Source organism: Cryptosporidium parvum, chromosome 3 (genome assembly GCF_000165345.1).
Source record: "Cryptosporidium parvum Iowa II chromosome 3, whole genome shotgun sequence".
Taxonomy (NCBI): domain Eukaryota; phylum Apicomplexa; class Conoidasida; order Eucoccidiorida; family Cryptosporidiidae; genus Cryptosporidium; species Cryptosporidium parvum.
Genome location: NC_006982.1, coordinates 483,749 through 502,480, shown reverse-complemented (window position 1 = coordinate 502,480; position 18,732 = coordinate 483,749). Strand labels below are relative to the sequence as shown.

The 18,732-nt window shown below is 35.1% G+C and overlaps 6 protein-coding genes across 6 annotated transcripts; 2 read left to right on the top strand and 4 right to left on the bottom strand.

The window, feature by feature from the left end:
• Positions 1-68: 68 nt before the first annotated feature.
• Positions 69-1,775, bottom strand: cgd3_1860 (extracellular protein with a signal peptide and 9 EGF domains; the record flags this gene model as incomplete). Its single annotated transcript, XM_626757.1, has 1 exon — positions 69-1,775. One exon carries the CDS (start codon positions 1,773-1,775, stop codon positions 69-71), a length of 1,707 nt encoding a protein of 568 aa, XP_626757.1.
• Positions 1,776-2,038: 263 nt separating this feature from the next.
• Positions 2,039-3,055, bottom strand: cgd3_1850 (putative casein kinase II regulatory subunit; besthit Pf 23508244; the record flags this gene model as incomplete). Its single annotated transcript, XM_626756.1, has 1 exon — positions 2,039-3,055. The coding sequence occupies one exon, from the start codon at positions 3,053-3,055 to the stop codon at positions 2,039-2,041; it is 1,017 nt and encodes a 338-aa protein (XP_626756.1).
• A 994-nt stretch (positions 3,056-4,049) lies between these two features.
• cgd3_1840 (large uncharacterized protein) lies at positions 4,050-9,323 on the top strand (the record flags this gene model as incomplete). Its single annotated transcript, XM_626755.1, has 1 exon — positions 4,050-9,323. One exon carries the CDS (start codon positions 4,050-4,052, stop codon positions 9,321-9,323), a length of 5,274 nt encoding a protein of 1,757 aa, XP_626755.1.
• Positions 9,324-9,806: 483 nt separating this feature from the next.
• Positions 9,807-13,106, top strand: cgd3_1830 (hypothetical protein having a signal peptide; the record flags this gene model as incomplete). Its single annotated transcript, XM_626754.1, has 1 exon — positions 9,807-13,106. The coding sequence occupies one exon, from the start codon at positions 9,807-9,809 to the stop codon at positions 13,104-13,106; it is 3,300 nt and encodes a 1,099-aa protein (XP_626754.1).
• A 50-nt stretch (positions 13,107-13,156) lies between these two features.
• Positions 13,157-15,433, bottom strand: cgd3_1820 (putative Sec23; the record flags this gene model as incomplete). Its single annotated transcript, XM_626753.1, has 1 exon — positions 13,157-15,433. A coding segment is annotated over one exon (2,277 nt), but the record flags the coding sequence as incomplete, so codon positions are not given.
• A 921-nt stretch (positions 15,434-16,354) lies between these two features.
• cgd3_1810 (casein kinase I) lies at positions 16,355-17,650 on the bottom strand (the record flags this gene model as incomplete). Its single annotated transcript, XM_001388066.1, has 1 exon — positions 16,355-17,650. One exon carries the CDS (start codon positions 17,648-17,650, stop codon positions 16,355-16,357), a length of 1,296 nt encoding a protein of 431 aa, XP_001388103.1.
• Positions 17,651-18,732: the final 1,082 nt, after the last annotated feature.

Genomic DNA, 18,732 nt, shown 5'->3' with positions numbered 1-18,732 from the left:
TATTTGAGTTTCTTGTTATGATTATTGTCTTTATTAAATTATGTACTAACTTATAAATTATAATTAACCTATTTTGTTTTCAATCTATTTACTGTATCTGTATTTGATCTGAACCATTTAAATATGCCACTGCTATTGTTTACATTTCCAGTTTTAGGTTCTCTTTTAATGCTATCTCCATCAGCTTTAGGGCACTCATGTCTTTTAAATAAATCTCCAGAGATTATTTGTTCTACGCATGTGAATCCTCCGAGAGTATTTAAACAGCACGGAAATTGTCTATTGTTCTCGCATGGATTTTCTGGCATCCTACATTCATCTATATCTTCACAAACTTTTCCATCCATTCCTAGCTGAAAGCCTTTTGGACAAGTACACTGGAAACCTCCTCTTTTGTTTATGCATCCATGAGAACAACCTGTTAACTCTGGTGATTCTAAGCACTCATCTATATCTATACAAACTCTGGATTGTACGTCTAATCTGTTCTCCTCAGGGCCTGTTAAATTTAGCCTAAATCCTTTATAGCATCCGCACTTATAACCTCCTATGGTATTAAAACACAACTGATCACACTTAGAATCGCCGTTAGAGCACTCGTCAATATCTTCACAAGCCCTTTTTTCTTTATTAAACTCGAAACCCTTCTCTAAACATTTGCAAGAGAAGCCACCATCCTCATTCACACAAACCGAATCTTTTTTGCAATCATGAGTATTTAGTACACATTCGTTTATATCTTTGCAAGCATTCTCATTCTCATCATATTGAAATCCAATACCGCACTTACATTCAAATCCACCTTTTTTATTAAAACAAACCTCACCGAATCCTGTGCATAAATTCTTTTCTTCTTTGCATTCATCAATATCAATGCATTTTTGAGTTTTTTTATCAAGTTTGTAACCGCTTGGGCATTGGCATTCAAATCCTCCTGGAAGATTCTTGCAACCAAATTCGCATGGTCCAAGCCCAGAATTTTCTTGGCACTCATTAATATCTATACAGTCCTGTTGGTTCTTATCAAGAGTATATCCTTTTGGGCATTCGCAAACAAAACTTCCTCGTGTATTAACACAAATATGGCTACAGCTATGACTTCCTTCCATACATTCATCTATATCTATGCAGGATCTCATGTCTTTAGTATTGAGCCTGTATCCCATATTGCAGCTGCAAGCATATCCAGGAGAATAATCCGTGCATAACTGTTCGCATCTTGCCTCTCCTGTCAAACATTCATTCACATTCTGACAGCCTGTGCCTTTAGTTCTTCCATCTCCTATATATCCCGGCAGGCACTGACATCTTGGGAGTGCATTCAAATAGTCAATATAAGTCTGCTGGCCAACTATGTCAGATTTACAGGTTGCTTCTTTAGAACAGTAATTGGGCATTAAACAGCAAAGGCCATCTTTATCAATATTACAATACTGAATCCCCGGTCCTATAAGGTCTTCTCTTGTGGAATTCTGGCCTTTTAAATTGGTGAAGTTCTCTTGGCCGACTTCTGCTCCACTAGCCCTTACTCTCTGGTCTTTGTTTTCATTTTGAATTGACTTTTGAATGGTGTCAGCTGTGGAAAGTATTTTTGCGGTCATTAATATTGTATCCATACTGTTAGCGTTCCCTAAAATACTGCCCGTATTACTTTTCGTTCCTTGTTTTGTTGTTATTGCAGCAATATTGTTACCTGTTAGAAAGGATCCATCTACTTTTTTGAAAAGTATTAGCCATGTATAAATAAAAATAATATAAGAAATCAAAAGCATCATTTCACTTCATATTACACGGAAATGCATATTATCCTAAATTCACTTTCCTATATCTACTTCATGAATTTTCAAACATATAACTTTTTATTCCCTCCCTCTCACCCCGTAGTGGTACGCATGTGAAACTATAAAAGCTAAATACTATCGCATGCAATTTTGCATGCGATTTTCTTATGGAAAAGACGCGGGAAGTTGCTGTACTAAAATAAAGTGAATTAAAGACTATTTTGGTTATAATATCTAATTGGGTATATATTCGCTAATCATTGTCTGCTGTAACTACAACTTCTACTTGCTGAATTTAAATTATATGGCATTTGGTTCATATTTATATCTTCAGGACGGTAAGCCAAAACATTCGCATTGGAAGTATTGGAGGACTTGATTGTTTTAGAAGAAGCTGTTGAGTTATATTCGGAGTTTCTTGAATTCAAATTATCCTGATTAGAGGAAGAATTTACATTAGAACCATCTACCATTGAATTTTGAAGCTTTCCTGTTCCAATATTTAGCAGCTGGGGTTTTTCTATATGCTGAACAGATGAAGGCCTCGCCTTAAACATTTCAACTTGCGCTCTCTTACCATATTCGCCATTAATGCCTTTTCGCTCAATGATGCTTAGCTTGTCTGAAACTCTAAATCCAAAAATCTTTGGATAATATGGCTCTGGGCAGGATGTCGAAATGTACTCTGGATACACTTGCAAGAAAATATGTGGGAAAGATGTGCCAAAGAAAGCACCGTCAATATCAATTAGATTAACGTTTCTTGGGTCGTATGCTTCCTGACAGTTTGGGCAGTAAACCCTAACTCTCCTACTTCTTAATTCATTCGTAATCCCAACAGGAAGCACTTTGTATCCATTACACAGTACCCTAGGGCACTTTCCAAAACATCCTTTGTCATATTTATGTTTCATTATCTGTAGACCTCTAGGAGTGGTAATATATCTCGCGTGAATTAAACCATACAATTCCCCTGCTTCTCTATGTAAATCTTGTAGAGCAGGATCCGCTAAGTCATCCTCGTCTGGAATATTTGATGACAAAATTAACTCAATTAAACTGTCATAGTTTTTAGGGAAGTACTGTCTTAAACCGTACAAGTTGAAAGCATCCCTTGTATATTCGTTTGGGATAACTATAAAGAAGTAATGTTCTCTTAATCCGCAATACCAATGCACCCAGCCATTCTCGCTTTCATCGCTATCGCTATTTAACCCCATCATATTGTTCCACTGTGGTAATGACGTGTCACCTTCATTGATCAAGCTAATCATCTGAAAGGTAGAACTTCAGCTTTTGAAGCCAATATCTTCAAGAAATAGATTTTCTGGTATAATTGTAAGGTGCTTTGCCACAAAAACCACGTCGTTTTCAAGAATTTTATCTTTTATCTCTGCCTTAGTGTAGTCGTGTTAATATTAATGAATTATCCAAAAAGGATATGCCGCCGGCGCCTGCCTGTGGTGGATTATTATTTGTAAATGAATTAATCTGATATTAAAATATATATGTAATTGAATTTTTAGACTTTAAGAAAAATTGTCAATGTAATAATATCCGTTTCATGTGTTTAACTAGGTTAGGCTTTTGCAATAGCTTTCCTGTGTGTTATTCACTCTCAAAGTCTTACTGAATTGCTAAACACTTGTGTTTACGTAACAGTGGTAAATTTTGTGGTTGTTTCGTGACAAAATCTTAACACTAGGATTTTTTCTAAATTTTATATTGTGAAATTTCACAAGTGCAATAGTTACTTTCTTTCAAAACTCCGAAGCCTTCTTTTGTTTCTAATTAAATCAGTCAGAATCTTTACCAATTGTCTTTTTCAAAATTACTTTAAAGTATATAGTATATTTAAATTATTTCTGTTTCCATTTATATCTCAATCATTTTGACATTTAGCTGTAAAATAAGGGAGGGTTTTTATTCAATTAATAAAATGAGCGGGCACGTGATCAAATGAAATACTTAAAGGTAATTTGGCTCAATAAATACTCAAACTTCAAAAAGGAAGTTGGTCAAACTGCAGTTCATGGTAATTCATAAGGCATCTCTTTGCAAACCTGATTACATATTTCTCTTGTAAAGATGCAAGATGAAATTAATATATCTCAATTCCGAAGAGGAGCAGAGGTAAGTTTAAGGTACTTTGTTCTTTCCTCTAAATATAATCGAATATTTTCTGTATTAATCCTATAGATAATAGTGAACCAGCTTGATGAAATATGTGGGGGGAGTAACCCAAAAATTAAATTGAGCTCAGGAGAAATGAAATCAAGGCCAAATGGCTCGAGTACATTATCAAATATTCTTCAGCAATATAGTGATTCTGTTAGCCAAGGAGAAGGAGTTGGGTACATTGGAATCGAGTGGAAGGGGCCATTTCCTCTTCATAACTCTATAATTCAGCATGTAAAACGTGTACAACTACTCATAGGAAAATCGCCTTCACTTGTATACGGTGTAATTCCAAATATAAAGTATGGCTATGTAGGATTGGAAAATATGTTGTATATATTCCCTATAGAAGAAACAATTCAGAAAGTTTTAAGAAGAGAATCATCCATTGGTTCCTCTACTGAAAGACGTAGTATTGATAGAATGAGAAGCGTTCCCTCTAACTTTGAACAAGGATTTGATGGAAAGCCAGCCAGTGATGAGTCAATACTTACCATTGTTTTTCCATTTTCAATAAAAAACATGACAGGAACGTTTCCTCGAGTTGGTATTTTCACTAGTGATGTTGAGTATCTTCTGTGTGTCATTACAGAGAAATCTGTTCATTTATTAGCTCTGAAATTTGATAACTTTGATTTGGCAGGTGATTATTCACAAGTATCTGACAATGATAAAACTGTTCCAAGAGGAGCTGGGTTGATAAAAGTCCCAATAATGAATATCAGGGGTAAGGATATCGGAATGCTCCAATGCTCTCTTCCTGGCTCTCACAATTCAAAGTTCCATTCCTTGCAAGGTACACTGGATGGCAGATTCTTTTTCTTAGAAGAGAACAGTTCAAGTATCCACGAGCTGGTCTACCAATCAAGTGAAGGTTGGATAACGCCTTATTGCTACATACATTCTCATCAGATTTACAGTTCATTTACAAAAGAACTTTTCTTGAAATATACTTTTCTGAGATTTATGCCCAGATCATTTTCAATCAAAAAAATCTCTCTGTCACCCTGTGGCTTCATGGCAATTCTTGATACATCTCAGAATATTTATCTTGCTGCTTATTTGAATGACATTAATAGCAAGGAAGTTCTTTCAAACATTATTCCCTGGGGTAGAATGGTGAATTCTTTAGGCTACTGGGCATCTAACTTGGATATTAATACCTTTTTCTTGCCAACAGACTGGGATAACTATGTTTCATCTGAGTTCCAAAATAGTGAAAAACTCTTTTCAAAAACTGAAAACCTAAATCTTGAAAACTTTAGTTTGGGTCTTTTTAATAAAGACGACTCCAAAAGATTCTCTTCTCCAAGTTCGTTGAAAGTTGTTGCAATGCTGAGGAAAAAAGATATCTTTGACATTTTCTCCAAGATACCGGGTAACCCATTATTCAAGAAAAACGAGGAGTCATTTTCTATGTATTCAATTAGAGCAGAATATCAAAATCAATTTGATATAAATGACCTCCAACTTTTTTTTACTTCTGACTACAATCTCTCCCTTTCACTGTTTACCAACAATGGCACAAGATTGCAATTCCAATGCTCTAAAAGAACAAATGAAGTAATGCCCTCTATCCAGAGTGTTATAAATGGCTTTAGATTTGACCCCGAGAGTCTTTTCGAGTCGCCTAAAAAAAAGATTCAGACTGAAACCACTTTTAATCAATCCAAATTGAGTTCAAGCTCGTATTCATCAAACGATTTAACTTTTGGCTTTTGGCTGACATATGTTCTTCCTGCTTCAAGCTCTCGTAATGAGAATTCTAATATCTCAAATTCCTACTATAGAAATGGTCTCACAATTATTACCAGGAATGCAACATCTTATTCATTCCAAAATGTTAATGCCAGTACCGACTTTTCAAAAACTCCGAACAAAAATATTTGTCAAGTTGAGCTTAGGCTTTTTAGTTCTCTTCCTGCTGATATTGGAATAACTTCAAGCTCCAATTTTAGGAACAGGACTTTGAATAGCCAAAATTCTCCAACTTTGAACCTCAGATATAATGGAAATTTCTCTTCTGCAAGCCAATGTTCCAAAGGAGAACCAATAATTATTGAGTTTGACGAGCAAGTTAAAGCAATTCACGAATTTACTCCTTACTCTGAAAACAGTAACAACAACAACCTTAATAATTTCGAAGATCTCCACACTTCAGCCTGTAAGAGGAGCAGAGCTTCTCCAAATGTTTTTCTTGAGTATGGAGGAAATCCGCTAGGGAACAATAATAGACAGCATGATTTACTTGGATGGGTCAAAGATAGGTGCATAGTGTTTGTAGGTGAAACCAGATATTTCTTTTTAGTACTGAAATGGAATGGCCTTCAACAAATTGTTGGGGCAAGTGGATTATTTATGCAACTAATACAGTGTCCTCTCACTTCAAGTACAAATTCGAGCCAATTTAGAAGACTTGTCCATCCAGAAGATTCATTTTTAACTGATGACCATCTTTCTTTGACATCTCCGTGGGTTGAAGCTCTTTCTGGAGCGATAGCTTTTGATCTTAAAAGTGTTTTAGAGCTCCCTCCATTTTATAAGTATGAAAATAAGATGCAATTGCAATTGACAACCCAAATTCTTGAAGTTTGCCTTTCAAAGCTACAAAGTTTGTTGAATATTCTTTCGAGGTCGCAAAATATAATAGGGAACGAGGTTTTTGACCCGTCTTCGCTCCCTTGTATTCCACCAACTATGAGCCGGCCCTTCAATCAAATTCTGTCTGAAGAGCTAAATAAAAACTATGATACTCATCTCAAAGACTCTACAACATTTTTGTTGAAGTCATTGGCATACATAACCAACTTTTTACTCCAATTATTCAGATTTCTAACTTTATTTGATTCATCCCCACCTGAGCTAAAGGATTTTACGTTTAAAACATTTGTTAAACATGATCAGAATTTACTAACTGAAATGCCAATTCTATATTTGATTGTTTCAAATACAGGAGTCTCACAGATTAAAAAGTTTGTGGAGTCTTTTTCGGTTAATATTCTGGAAGCGATTTCTTATCAAGATCGCTCTATAATAGAAATTAGCTTTGTCACCCAAATTAAATTAATATATAAAAAGATTGGTTGGCTTGTTAATTCAAAGTCAAGTAAAATCATGAAAAGACTTGCATTGGTTGCAGACTTATCTATAGAAGTTGGAGATTGCTTGTATAATAATCACTTAAAAGAGAGTTCAATGATTGAAAGGATATCTTCCAGAAATCTTCCTCCAATTGGAGGATTTTCACTTCCACCTTTCAAATACTGGGAATACTTTCAAGCAGATCCATCGCAGAATGAATATTTTAGAGAAATCTTTTCATCATTATTGTTGAAACCATTCAATAAAACTGAAGAAACAACTCTCCTGCTTTTAGACTGTATATCTCACTTTGATCATCTTTTGACTGAGCAATTGAAGTTGAAACAGAATTTCATTGGATCAGATTCACAAGAAGAGTTCAATACCCAAAACTATAATATTTACTTTTTACACATCGAACAGATTATTAAGGCGTGGTCTGACTCTTTGTGTGACGCATTTATCGAATCATTTGATTGCAATGCTTCATTATCTGAAATAAGTTTTAATTCAATGAAGTCTCTGATTCTCCTTAGCTTCAGTCAGCCACTAAAGACATTGTTCTCATCTTGCTTTAATAAAAAGGTTCTGGAGTCTTGTGTGGCTCGTCTTTTAAGAGATTTATTCCCTGTAATGATGAGTAGGTTCATTGCTACCTTTACTCGGGCCGAAAAAAGGAATTCATGTTGCTGCCAAATCCTATTGGAAGATATTATCGAAATTTCCAGATATGACTCATTACAAAGAACTAGATGTTCAGAGAAGTCTCTTTTGGGTATTATTGCCTTCTCTATTTCTAAGTCATTCAAGTCATTAAATTCGAATCAACACCTTAAAGAGTATAACTGGAATGACTTCTCTTCATTTTTATATGGACTAGCAGCTGAAAGTAATTACTCACCTTATTACTTCATTCTTTCTACTATTTACTTATTAGATGATTTCCAAGAAACACATTCTGGATATATCAAATGTATAAATATGTTATCAGAGCTTTCTCTCAACAAAAATGTATTATGTGGAAGTTACTGCAAAAATGTCAGAACCAGAATTGAAACCTTGAGGCTCATAAAAGAAATCTGCATTTCAGGAGTAGGAAAAGGCTTAATATCAGTAGATATGAATGTTTCACAACTCCTTCCAAGGCTTTTAACTGAGTCTTACTTTGACAGAAATCAATTCCAAATGGACTACTCTCTTGAATATGCAATCTCAAACTTGGAGGGAATTATTTCCCTCTGCTCAAATCTTCAAATTCCTTTGCTAGACTATATTGAAAAGCTGGCATATAATCAAGGCCAAACCTTTAACCAACTTATACAAATTCTTTCCACCCAGATATTTCCATGTTCTGAACTTAACTCTCTAATCAAAAGTAACTCATACATTGAACCATTTTTGATTGTATCAACTTTACTTGAATCTAGTGTGTCAATTAAGCAAGAAGACAATAATATAGAATATCTCTGCAGCCAAATTTCGGACTATCTCCTTCAAAGCCTTATTCCGCCAAAAGATCATGTAATTTATTTTCATTTCTCAGATCCTGATTATGGATCACAACTCCCAATTCTGAGCAAATTCTTTGGTTTTAATGGTCCTGATAATCTTTCAGAATCGATTAATAGGTTATTAGAGTTTATTCAAACACCTTTACTCAACATTTCAGGGACATCATTATTAGGATCTCTTTCTGTTACTCCAAGGACTTACCTTTGTGTTGGATTATCAAACCAGGAAATTTTTGAAAAATACGACCTTTTTCAACAAATTTATTCAATCACAGCAATCTTTGAATTTACTAATTATTATATCTCGGCATTATCCCAAAATATAATTGATCCTTGCAACTTATCCCAGCTCCCAACATCCATTTCAATACAACTTTGGAATAAATCATGGTCTGTTCCATATGACTTGCTTTTCGACGTCTATATTTCATTACTAGACTCTTCTTTGGCTTCCAACTCGTCATCAGATCCATTTATGCTAATTTTTAATCGAATTAAAGCCCTTGAATCACCTATTTTCAAGTTTGAGCCTATTATAAATCACCACGATTTCTTTATTCTGCACCTAAGAAAGTGCATTATTGGAATTCTTGACAGCTGGATTAAAAATAGGAAACTTTCCCCACTTAATAAAAATCATGTTTCCATGGCAAATAACTTTTTAATTAGTACTTTAGCTTATCTTCAAAACGCATACTCTACTGACCAGTCTCAGAAGCTTACTAGTACTATTGAAAATATCCAAATAGAATTACAAAACTCGAAATTATAGTTGTTAATTAGTATTCAAAATAATTAATTCATATTTATACACAGCATATATATTTTGAGTGCATACTTGCAAATCTCCCACCTGCATGCAATTTCCCCACACTTGCAATTTACACGTTGTATTGAGAAATGTTAGGTGTGGGATAAAAATAAGACTTTTTACAAAACTTTTTTTGTCTATATTTTGAAGAATTTATCTTTATTAAGGCTGTTGATCAGTATGTTTCGTGGAATAGTATTTACAAGTCTATCCAAATTTTCGGTATTGTTTTTGTAATTTGAAAGTGAAAATTTTCCTTTTTTTCAAGAGTTCTATACGAGATAACTCATTTTTCCCATATTTTTTGGGGGTTTGGATTAAATTTTCTATCTTGCGTTTTATAAAAAGCTATTGAATCTTTAATTATAATAACACTTTGCTTAAAATAGACAAATCATCGTAAAATCCTAAGTAAAATTAGAGAAAAGGTCTTAAATAGAATTTATGAAGATTCCAAGAATTTCTAAAAGAGGCTCAAATCAACTACTGTTATTGTTTTTTTCTGGTCTATTTTTACTTAATTATGTCTTTTGCATAAATACAACGAAAATTGCATGTAATGCATGTATTTACCGACCAGTAGTTTCCAATTTAAATACTCATTTTTATGGTTCAAAATCTAACATTGTGGATTTTGAGTTTCAAATACCCTGTACATTCTATAGCCCAATAATAACTGTTTCTGTTCCAAAAAGCTACAAAATTAATCAATTGAAGTTACTTCCATCTAGTAATATTGGCAAATTTGAAGATTACGAAACTAGTTGTTTGGAAGAAAATGAATCTTATCTGGAACACAAAGTTGAAAAAGGAATCGTTGAAAAGTCTAGTTCTATTGATACTAAAAATTCTCTTTTTGCATTTGACAATATAGTAAATGAACAAATTCCTTCTTGTGATCTTGGAAAAGATGCCGAGAATGAGCTAATTCAAGTATTTACTTCTTTGGGATTCCAAACTTGGCAGGTGGTTTCGCAGAATTCAAGTAAATGCTTGGAAGTACCAAAATATGAAACCAAAGGTACAGAATCACTTAAAATGATGGGAAATCTTGCAAATGGGAGTTATGTTCTTAGATTTGACTTACAGAATCCAATTAAAGAAGAATTTGCAGGTAACTGGAATCTTAGTATTACAAGCACAAAAAATAACTTCCCAACAACGCCCTTTTGTTTAACATATATAGATCAAACTTCAGTTTCAAGAACTCTGGGACCTATGTTGGGTCCACTAAATGTTAAAAATGCTACATTTAATTCGTATTATACTGGTAGCCAAAAAGGAGAATTCAGTTTTATCATAAACTCTTTGAAATGGAATGGATCAAATAAGATAAATCAACAGATATCAGAAATTGGAGAATTAGAGCCAATTAGAATAAGATTAACATTTCCAGCCTGTGAAAACCAAAATGATTGCTACTCAATTAACTCAAAAAATAGTGAGACATTTTGTCAAATATATGGGCATAAATATGAATGTTATTTGGAAAGAAAAAAACCAGAGCTCGTATTAAGCATTGGATTATCTGAAGCAATAGATAATAATAACCTAAATAGTATTTTCCCCCTTAAAGTTGGAATCAAGGATCTTGTAATTCCATTCAAGTCAGAAGCAAACTACAAACTTAAAATCGAAGTTTTGATTCCCTCAGTTCCTATTTCAAAGCCTGAGTTTCTAAATTTAAACGTATCTACCGTTGAAGAAATTACCAAAAAGAACCAATGTATTGGTCAGTGGATCAAGTTTTTAATTAAAGACCAAACAGTTTCAAATTTAATGAATAATAATAATAGCTTATCTTATTCATCTGTCTCAATTGGAACATATAAACTCCCTAAGACGAGAGATATTGGCATACAAATTAGATATAGAGTAAGTAATTCAGAAACATATCCAATTTTGTTAAGGATAGGTAAGATGAATGACAAGGTTCAAGGAAGCTATAATATTCGGGTAAAACCTCTTGTTGAGGGGGCCCAGTTTGTTAAAAAAGAACTTGACCAAAGAATTGGATATTCAAATGTTCTTTTGAATGCCTTGATATATGATAAATCCAGACTTCAGGAGGAATTATCCATTGAGTTTGAGACAAAAAGTGATTCTATTTTGCTTAGGAATGTAGATCCAGATAATCCATTGGAATGTATTTTATTAGTAGAAGGACCCAAATCTAAAAGAAACTCAAAATATCAGGAAAACATATTTGAAGCTCAGAAGAAGGAGTGGGAGGTGGAAATCTTCTCAATTGGTGATGAAATTGTTCAAGATGAAGAAGAAAATGTGCAAGTTATCACAAAAAAAGTTCTATTGGGGGAGATTCTTGATCCAAGGGAAACTGAGATCTCTGAAATTGGGGGACCTTTTGTATTCGTTGATACTAAAGAAAAATATTCAATGGTAGTATATTTTTTTTTAATAGGACATCAATATAATAGAATGATGACAATTAGTATGCTTATTCCAAAATCTATTACAGAATACATAAACACAGATTTGAATGTTCGGGTAATACCTCCAGAATCATATGATATTTCTAAAACATTTTCGGGTGGAGGAGTCAAAATTACAAAATATGCAAAAGAAAGAATTCTTGCTATAACTTTAGAGTCAAATGAAGGGTTTAGAGAAGGATGGTGGGGACTTTCAATAGATATCACAAGACCTGTTGTAATTAATTCTATGCATTTAACAGAATATGTTGAGTTTAATATTTCAAGCTCAGTTTCTACCATGGATTCACCTTATCTTACATCTCTCTTGTTTCTAAGCGTACATGAAAATTTTAAGGGTCCTTATAAAACCCCAGTTGCAAATAAACTACAATATGTTAAGGGAGAAAATTATATTTTTCAGGTAATATCTGTCCAACAAAGCCACACATCCTTTCATCCTTTTCCAATGCTCAAAGATCAGATTGTAGAGCTAGAAACAAATTCACCAAATTATTTAGTCACTAAGTTGATGTATATGGAAAAGTTTAGATTCTTATATATAATTTCTGAGCCTTCTTTAGATGGTAAAGAGATTGATATAGTTACAAGGGAAATAGGTAATTTGGGATCTTCTTCTTGTCAAATAATTCTCGTCCTTGGGAATGGATATTTTAAGGGTTCAAAATGTGATAAAGTTGTGAAATACTCAAGATTGGACAAGGAAAGAAATAGCAACAAAAGCAGTGGATCGAAGGATAAAAACTTTGCTTTAGTTAAGAGGTTGTTATCCAAATTTTTAAGTTCAAAAGAGAAATTCATAATGAGCTTGATAACCTTGGTTATTGAAGAAGACGACATAGAAACATACGATAATGGAATATATTCAGCAGATGACACAAGCCCAAATGAGAGAGTTAATTATAATTTTATCATAAAGAAAAAAAGTAAGGTAAATACTTGGAAACTGAGACTAGATCCCAGTCCAACTTATTTTGAGAGTTACTATCAATTCAGGAAGGCATTAATTTCAACTCATTATTATAATTTGTATACGGTACCTTCAAGCATACAAGCATTAAAGGTATGCCCTCCAGAAGTTCCTATTCTCTCTCAAGAAAAAACGTCCAGTCAGCCTTTGGTGTTGAAATACAAGTTCTTTAGTGAAATAATAAGTTCTTATAATTACTCAGTTACTCCAAATATTCCAGGAACCTGTATAAAGCAGAGGCTGATAACATCAAATTCAATAGATAGAAAGATACCAGGGGTTTTAACGATATCTTTAGTATTGCTTTTAATATTAATCTGAACAGTTAGTTTTGTTAGACTTAGTATAATAATTGAGTAGGTATAGTTACTTTATGACTGTACGGCGAGTTTGATGAGATGCTCCATGAATACTTTAAGCGAGACATCATCAGTGATAACAATTGATCCATCAGAGACGGAATCAAAAGTGGCACCTGAAAGGGTGTTGTGGGTGGCAGAAGGATTAACTTTAGCAAGAAGGAACCTAGCCTGAGAACCTCCTGCGTGACACAGAACAAACTTTGGAACGGGAAATCTGTCCTGAAGGATAGACTTGGCATCCTCTGCTGGAGCAAGTAATAGATTCTTAAAGTTTTCATATTCTGGGTTCTCGTGATAGCCTTGCTCTTTCCACTGGTGGATCATTTCTCCGTACCAGACAACAATATGGAAGAAAGAATCAAGAAGGAGAATAACATTAGGCTTAAGAGATTGTACATCAAGAAGCACAGGTTGAGGAGGACCTTCATCAAATGAGTATTGTAGTAAGGCTGGTTGGATCATAACTAAAGAGTTCATAACATTTTCCCTTAAAAGAACAGTTCTGTAGTATGCAGTTTCATCTGGCGAGGCATTAAAAGTCTGAAGGAAGTGGCTTCTACGGAGATGATACATAAATTGTGGGTATATACTGAACTCCGAAGAAAGATGGAAAGAGTTGGGATCGTCCTTTTGATAATCCGCGAACCTCGAAACAAGTCTGATAAGTTTTCTGTCAAGCCAACGAAGTACATCTAATCCATCTTCACTTTCTGTTTTAGATACAGCCAATCTTGCCATAAGTACGGCAGCTGACTCCTGGTCAAATCCTGGTGCTAAATCCAAAATATTGGGTTCTGAATATCTATAGGAAACTGTGGTAACTCTCAGCCTTTTTCGCCCAGATGGATGATTATATAAAGTTTGGAATTGTATAAAAGATTGTTTCCCTGGCGGAATCTGATTCACTCCCTGTGCTACTACTTCGAAATAAAATGCAACGGTAGTATTTTTATCCATGGCGCCAAATGCCCACTCACATGTATTACTTTCTCCTATCATGGTGTCACCAACTTGGGCGCCTTTTTTACCAGTACTGGTGCATGCACCAATTGCACCATTAATTTTGACATCCTTTGAGCAAAGGATTTCCACTCTGCCATTAAAGGCTTGTTTAATGTATCCAGAAGCATCAGGCTCAAACATTTTCTTGAATGAGTCTCTAAATATGTTCATACTAAAGGAATCGCTCATTACCATATGACCTCCAGAACGGTCACATAGAACTCTCATTTCATGCAGTCCAACTTGATCGAGAGAACAAGCAAGGATATCGACTGCATGACCATTTTGAACAGCTCTCTGCGCCAAGGAGGAGTAGAATTTAAGGGCCTTTTGCACGTGCCTTGCAGAGTTAGAGTTTTTTTGAAGATCCAAGTGATGACGAATTGACTCAGCCAGTGGAAGTGAAACTATGGTTCCAGGACCAACTGTGCATACCCCTCCAACAAAGAGCATGATCCTTCCACTTTGTTGCACGCAACAAGCTTCCATCAATCCTGTTGCTACCGCTAGAGCCACGCCAGTGCATCTCTGAGGCCTAGTGTCAGCAGGAATTGGCCATGAATCCGGTTGTAAATCGTCTAATATGTTCATTAAGGAATATTCACATTCTGAAACAGGCAAAAGGAACCTTCTGGAGGATCCCTCAGCCATCTGGTTGCGAGTGTCTCCACGAGAAGTTAGACCTAATTGAAGTTGCAATTGCTGAGAAGTAACGTCTTTAGTGCCTCTGAAGACATATGATTTGGGGCATTCTGTAAACCCTAGCTCGTGCACACAACATACTGTTCCATATGTAATTAAACCTACAAGAGCGTCTGAAGGCATTAGAGAAACTGCCTGCTGGATCGAGTCACGAAGTTCTGTCAATTCTGCTTCAATTAGGCATGTGTCAATCACAAAAATGAATACGGGAGGACTGACGTTATTTGCAGGGATTCCAGGTAATATATACTCAACAGAAGGGTACATTAGCTCTGCTGGTAATACCGTCTCGCTAATGTGCTCGGCATAATGGGGAGGAAATGGGTTTCTTTGTAAAGAAAATGGACAAGTCCAAACTTTGGACCTGAAATCCACTGGACAATATGGGTTCAAAATGCATCCTGATGCTCTACAGCGAATTGGCTCATATTCCACAAGTTGCAGCTTGCTACTCTCTTTAAGCGGAGTAAACAAACATCCCAAAGGGATCTCCACTCTTGTAGCCTCCAGCTTTGTTGATGGCCAAATATTCCAATTGAAGCGGACCCCAGTCTGGCTTTCTTGTTCTTGGTAATCCATTCTCTAGCTTAGCTACTCTGACAATTTCTATTCCTTAAATCTTTATCACTCTTAATTCCTTTTTTACTCTTCTTATCCTTAAGTCAATTCTTACTTGTCTGTAAGTGTAACAGGCCCTCCAATATTCTTCCTTTCCCAGTACGTTCCCTGGGAAAATTCAAAAAGAGAAAAAAATACCTCTTAATAGATATTCCAATACCTGGAAAGATTACTTTGCTCTTCAAAATTTGGGGTTCATAGATTGTTTGGGCGGCAAGTGGGGAGGTGCTCTAATTCAACAAATTTTCAGAGTTAATTAACATTAAAGGTTATTTGGCGCCACACAAAGCAACAGTGTGGGGAGGAGTTGCAATATTCTGCAAAAAAACGTTCAAGCAAGTCGCTGGAATAGCTGATAAATCGCATGACGTCTTGTTGATTCTATTCTAATTAAAAATATGTTAAACTTTAGAAACTACGCGAAAGAGGTGATGATAGTACTTTGGATGCCATCCTGACACTGATAAACAGATACTAAAGCAGGCTCTGACACTTAAAATGACATGAAAAACTCTAGTTTGTTATTTGAGATTAATAACTCATTAAATCAATTATTACTATGGTTCTGCTACAACTTAAATGAAATCAAATTTTGCGAGTTGCAGGTGTTATAATTAGATAAATAGGGAGCATTAATAATTATGTAATTAGAAGCAAAAGCCCCAAAAAAATGGGGCAGATTCTGTACCATCATACAAACCACGAATTCTCAAAGTATTCCGTGAAAACTGAGAATTCAGCTGTGCTTTATCTTAGTACTTTTAGTTTGCAAACTCAGATTTGGAGAAGGGGTGGATATATAGACTAGAAAGTACGAAAACAACCATGTATGAGGTCTTGAATGGGACTTGGATTAAGGAGGAAAATTGGCATACTTGGCTGTCTTTATTTGACAACTCCTCCCCACTGTTCATCTTGCTGTGATTCATGATAAACATTCTGCCCACCTTCACCCGCTACACAGTTTGCATTTGTCTGAGTATATGTTACCTGAGTTGCTCCTCCGGCAACTGGGATTCCTGCAGGGCTGGAGGGGCCCCCGGGCATCATGCATTGAGAAGGACCAGCTTGGTTAGGAAGACTTGCATTGTGGGGAAGAATAGCACCCGTAGCAGTTCCTATTCCTGCGGCTACTACATTGGTGGACTGCCCAGCAGGTATATTTCCCTGTGTAACTCCAACTCCCATTCCATTTGTAGGTATGGGGCCATTTGCTCCAGCATTTGCTACAGCAGCTCCAACTGGGACGCCAACTCCGACACCTACAGAATTTCCTGTTCTTCTCCTGTCTTTTTCTGGCTGGAGAAAACTCCAGTCAAAAATGAAGTCATATTGGTAGCCCTCTCTAAAGAACAAGTCTTTAAACAATCGTCTCAAATAGGCATAATCTGGCCTATCCTCGAATCTAAGAGCTCTGCAATAATTAAGGAAAGTAATAAACTCAAATGGATGATGCTTGCAAAGTGTTTCTATTGGGGTTGCAATCTTTCTTTCCATAATTTTGTCATATTTATCCTTCTTAGAAGTTGCTTTAAGCCCTTGCCAGGGCAGTGTACCTCTGTTAAAGTACATAAGTACATAACCTAATGCCTCTAAATCATCCCTTCTACTTTGCTCAATTCCCAAGTGGGTATTGATTGAAGCATAACGAGCTGTTCCAGTCAGGTTTTTACCTTCTCTATAAGGAATATGTGCCTGGGATTTAGGATCTCTGTATTTCTTTGCGAGCCCAAAGTCTATAATGTATACTACATTGAGTTTTTTCCCTCTACCAATTAAAAAGTTATCGGGCTTAATATCTCTATGTATGAAGTTTTTTGAATGAACAAACTCAATACGATTCAGCATTTGATCCGCAAGCATTAAAACCGTTTTTAAGGAGAATTTTCTATTACAAATAGTAAATAAGTCCTCCAAAGAGGGGCCTAAAAGATCCAAAATCATAACATTGTAATCACCTTCAATTCCGTACCAATGCACTGTTGGAACCCCTATACCACCTGCTAGTATTTTATACAACTTTGATTCGTATAGAAGCTGTGGATGTCTTGATTTAACACTTTCTAGTTTGATTGCAACCTCTTCACTATTTGTAACATTTGTGCCCAAATATATATCACCAAATGAGCCACTTCCTATCTTCCTACCCAATCTATATTTTCCTCCCACTCGGACCTCCATCTCTCTTTTTATTGATCACTCTTTTAATTATCCTCGCTTATATACTGAACTCACATAAAATGATTACAATCCTTTTCCTAGTTGCCTACATATAGTCTGTTTGGTTCCTCTCCTCACTACCACCTTGAGTTTGCTACCTCGCAGTATTCGCGTTCAAATCTCCGCCCTAAAGTCCGACTAATCTTTGCTTTTTGAATTCTCAGACCTTGTCGCACTTCAGCTCCGTATATCTTTACCTAACGGCTAAATATTTGAGATTGTATAGTTTTTCTAACTTGAATATTTCGGGATAACAGTAAATTAATTCACCTTAATACATGAACCCCCCTTTTAATATACTTTTTCCCGTCCAAAATTCCTAATTTCTTTTACTTAAATCGGGCCTTTATCCTTGTTCATTTATTATTTCGCTTTAAACTATTTTAAACCCTCGGAAGGCGGGCCATATTTGGCGGTATTTGGGCAATATGTATTTATTACTATCCCAGATAAAGATATATTGTTTCACAAAGATATTAAAAATTTAAAAATAAGGAAAAAAATAAACATAAAATAAATTATTATTAGATAGCTAGTTAGGCAATTCCATTAGCTACCAGAATTGCTAACTTTTAATACATTAATCAGTTTTGAAAACTGACGTTTATTCTGTGTAGTTAATTTCGTTTTCTATCAAATCATGGATATTTCTGTACGCCTTCAAGGAAACCTCACACACTTAGTTCAGATCCAGCAAAGCCAGATGTATTCAAATAGTTCATAGAGATTGGAATGATCTTCTGCTTTTCAGAACGCTGAATAATATTCCCCAGTTTATAAATATTCTTGTTGGCGCTTCTTAACCTGTTTTAGCGGCACCATTTTTATTCTCGCAAGGGCGTTTATTTACATATTAAATTAGGACAATAAAACGTCTCGAGCAATGATAATTACGCTGGAAGTAATTTTTTTTTGAAGCTTTAATGATAATTTAGTTGAATAATCTGATAAGGTAGTAGTAGTTTAAAATTTTCCTAATGAAAGTCTGTTATATGCATACATTATAGGGACAATGTGTGGGTGCATGCACAAGTAAAATTATA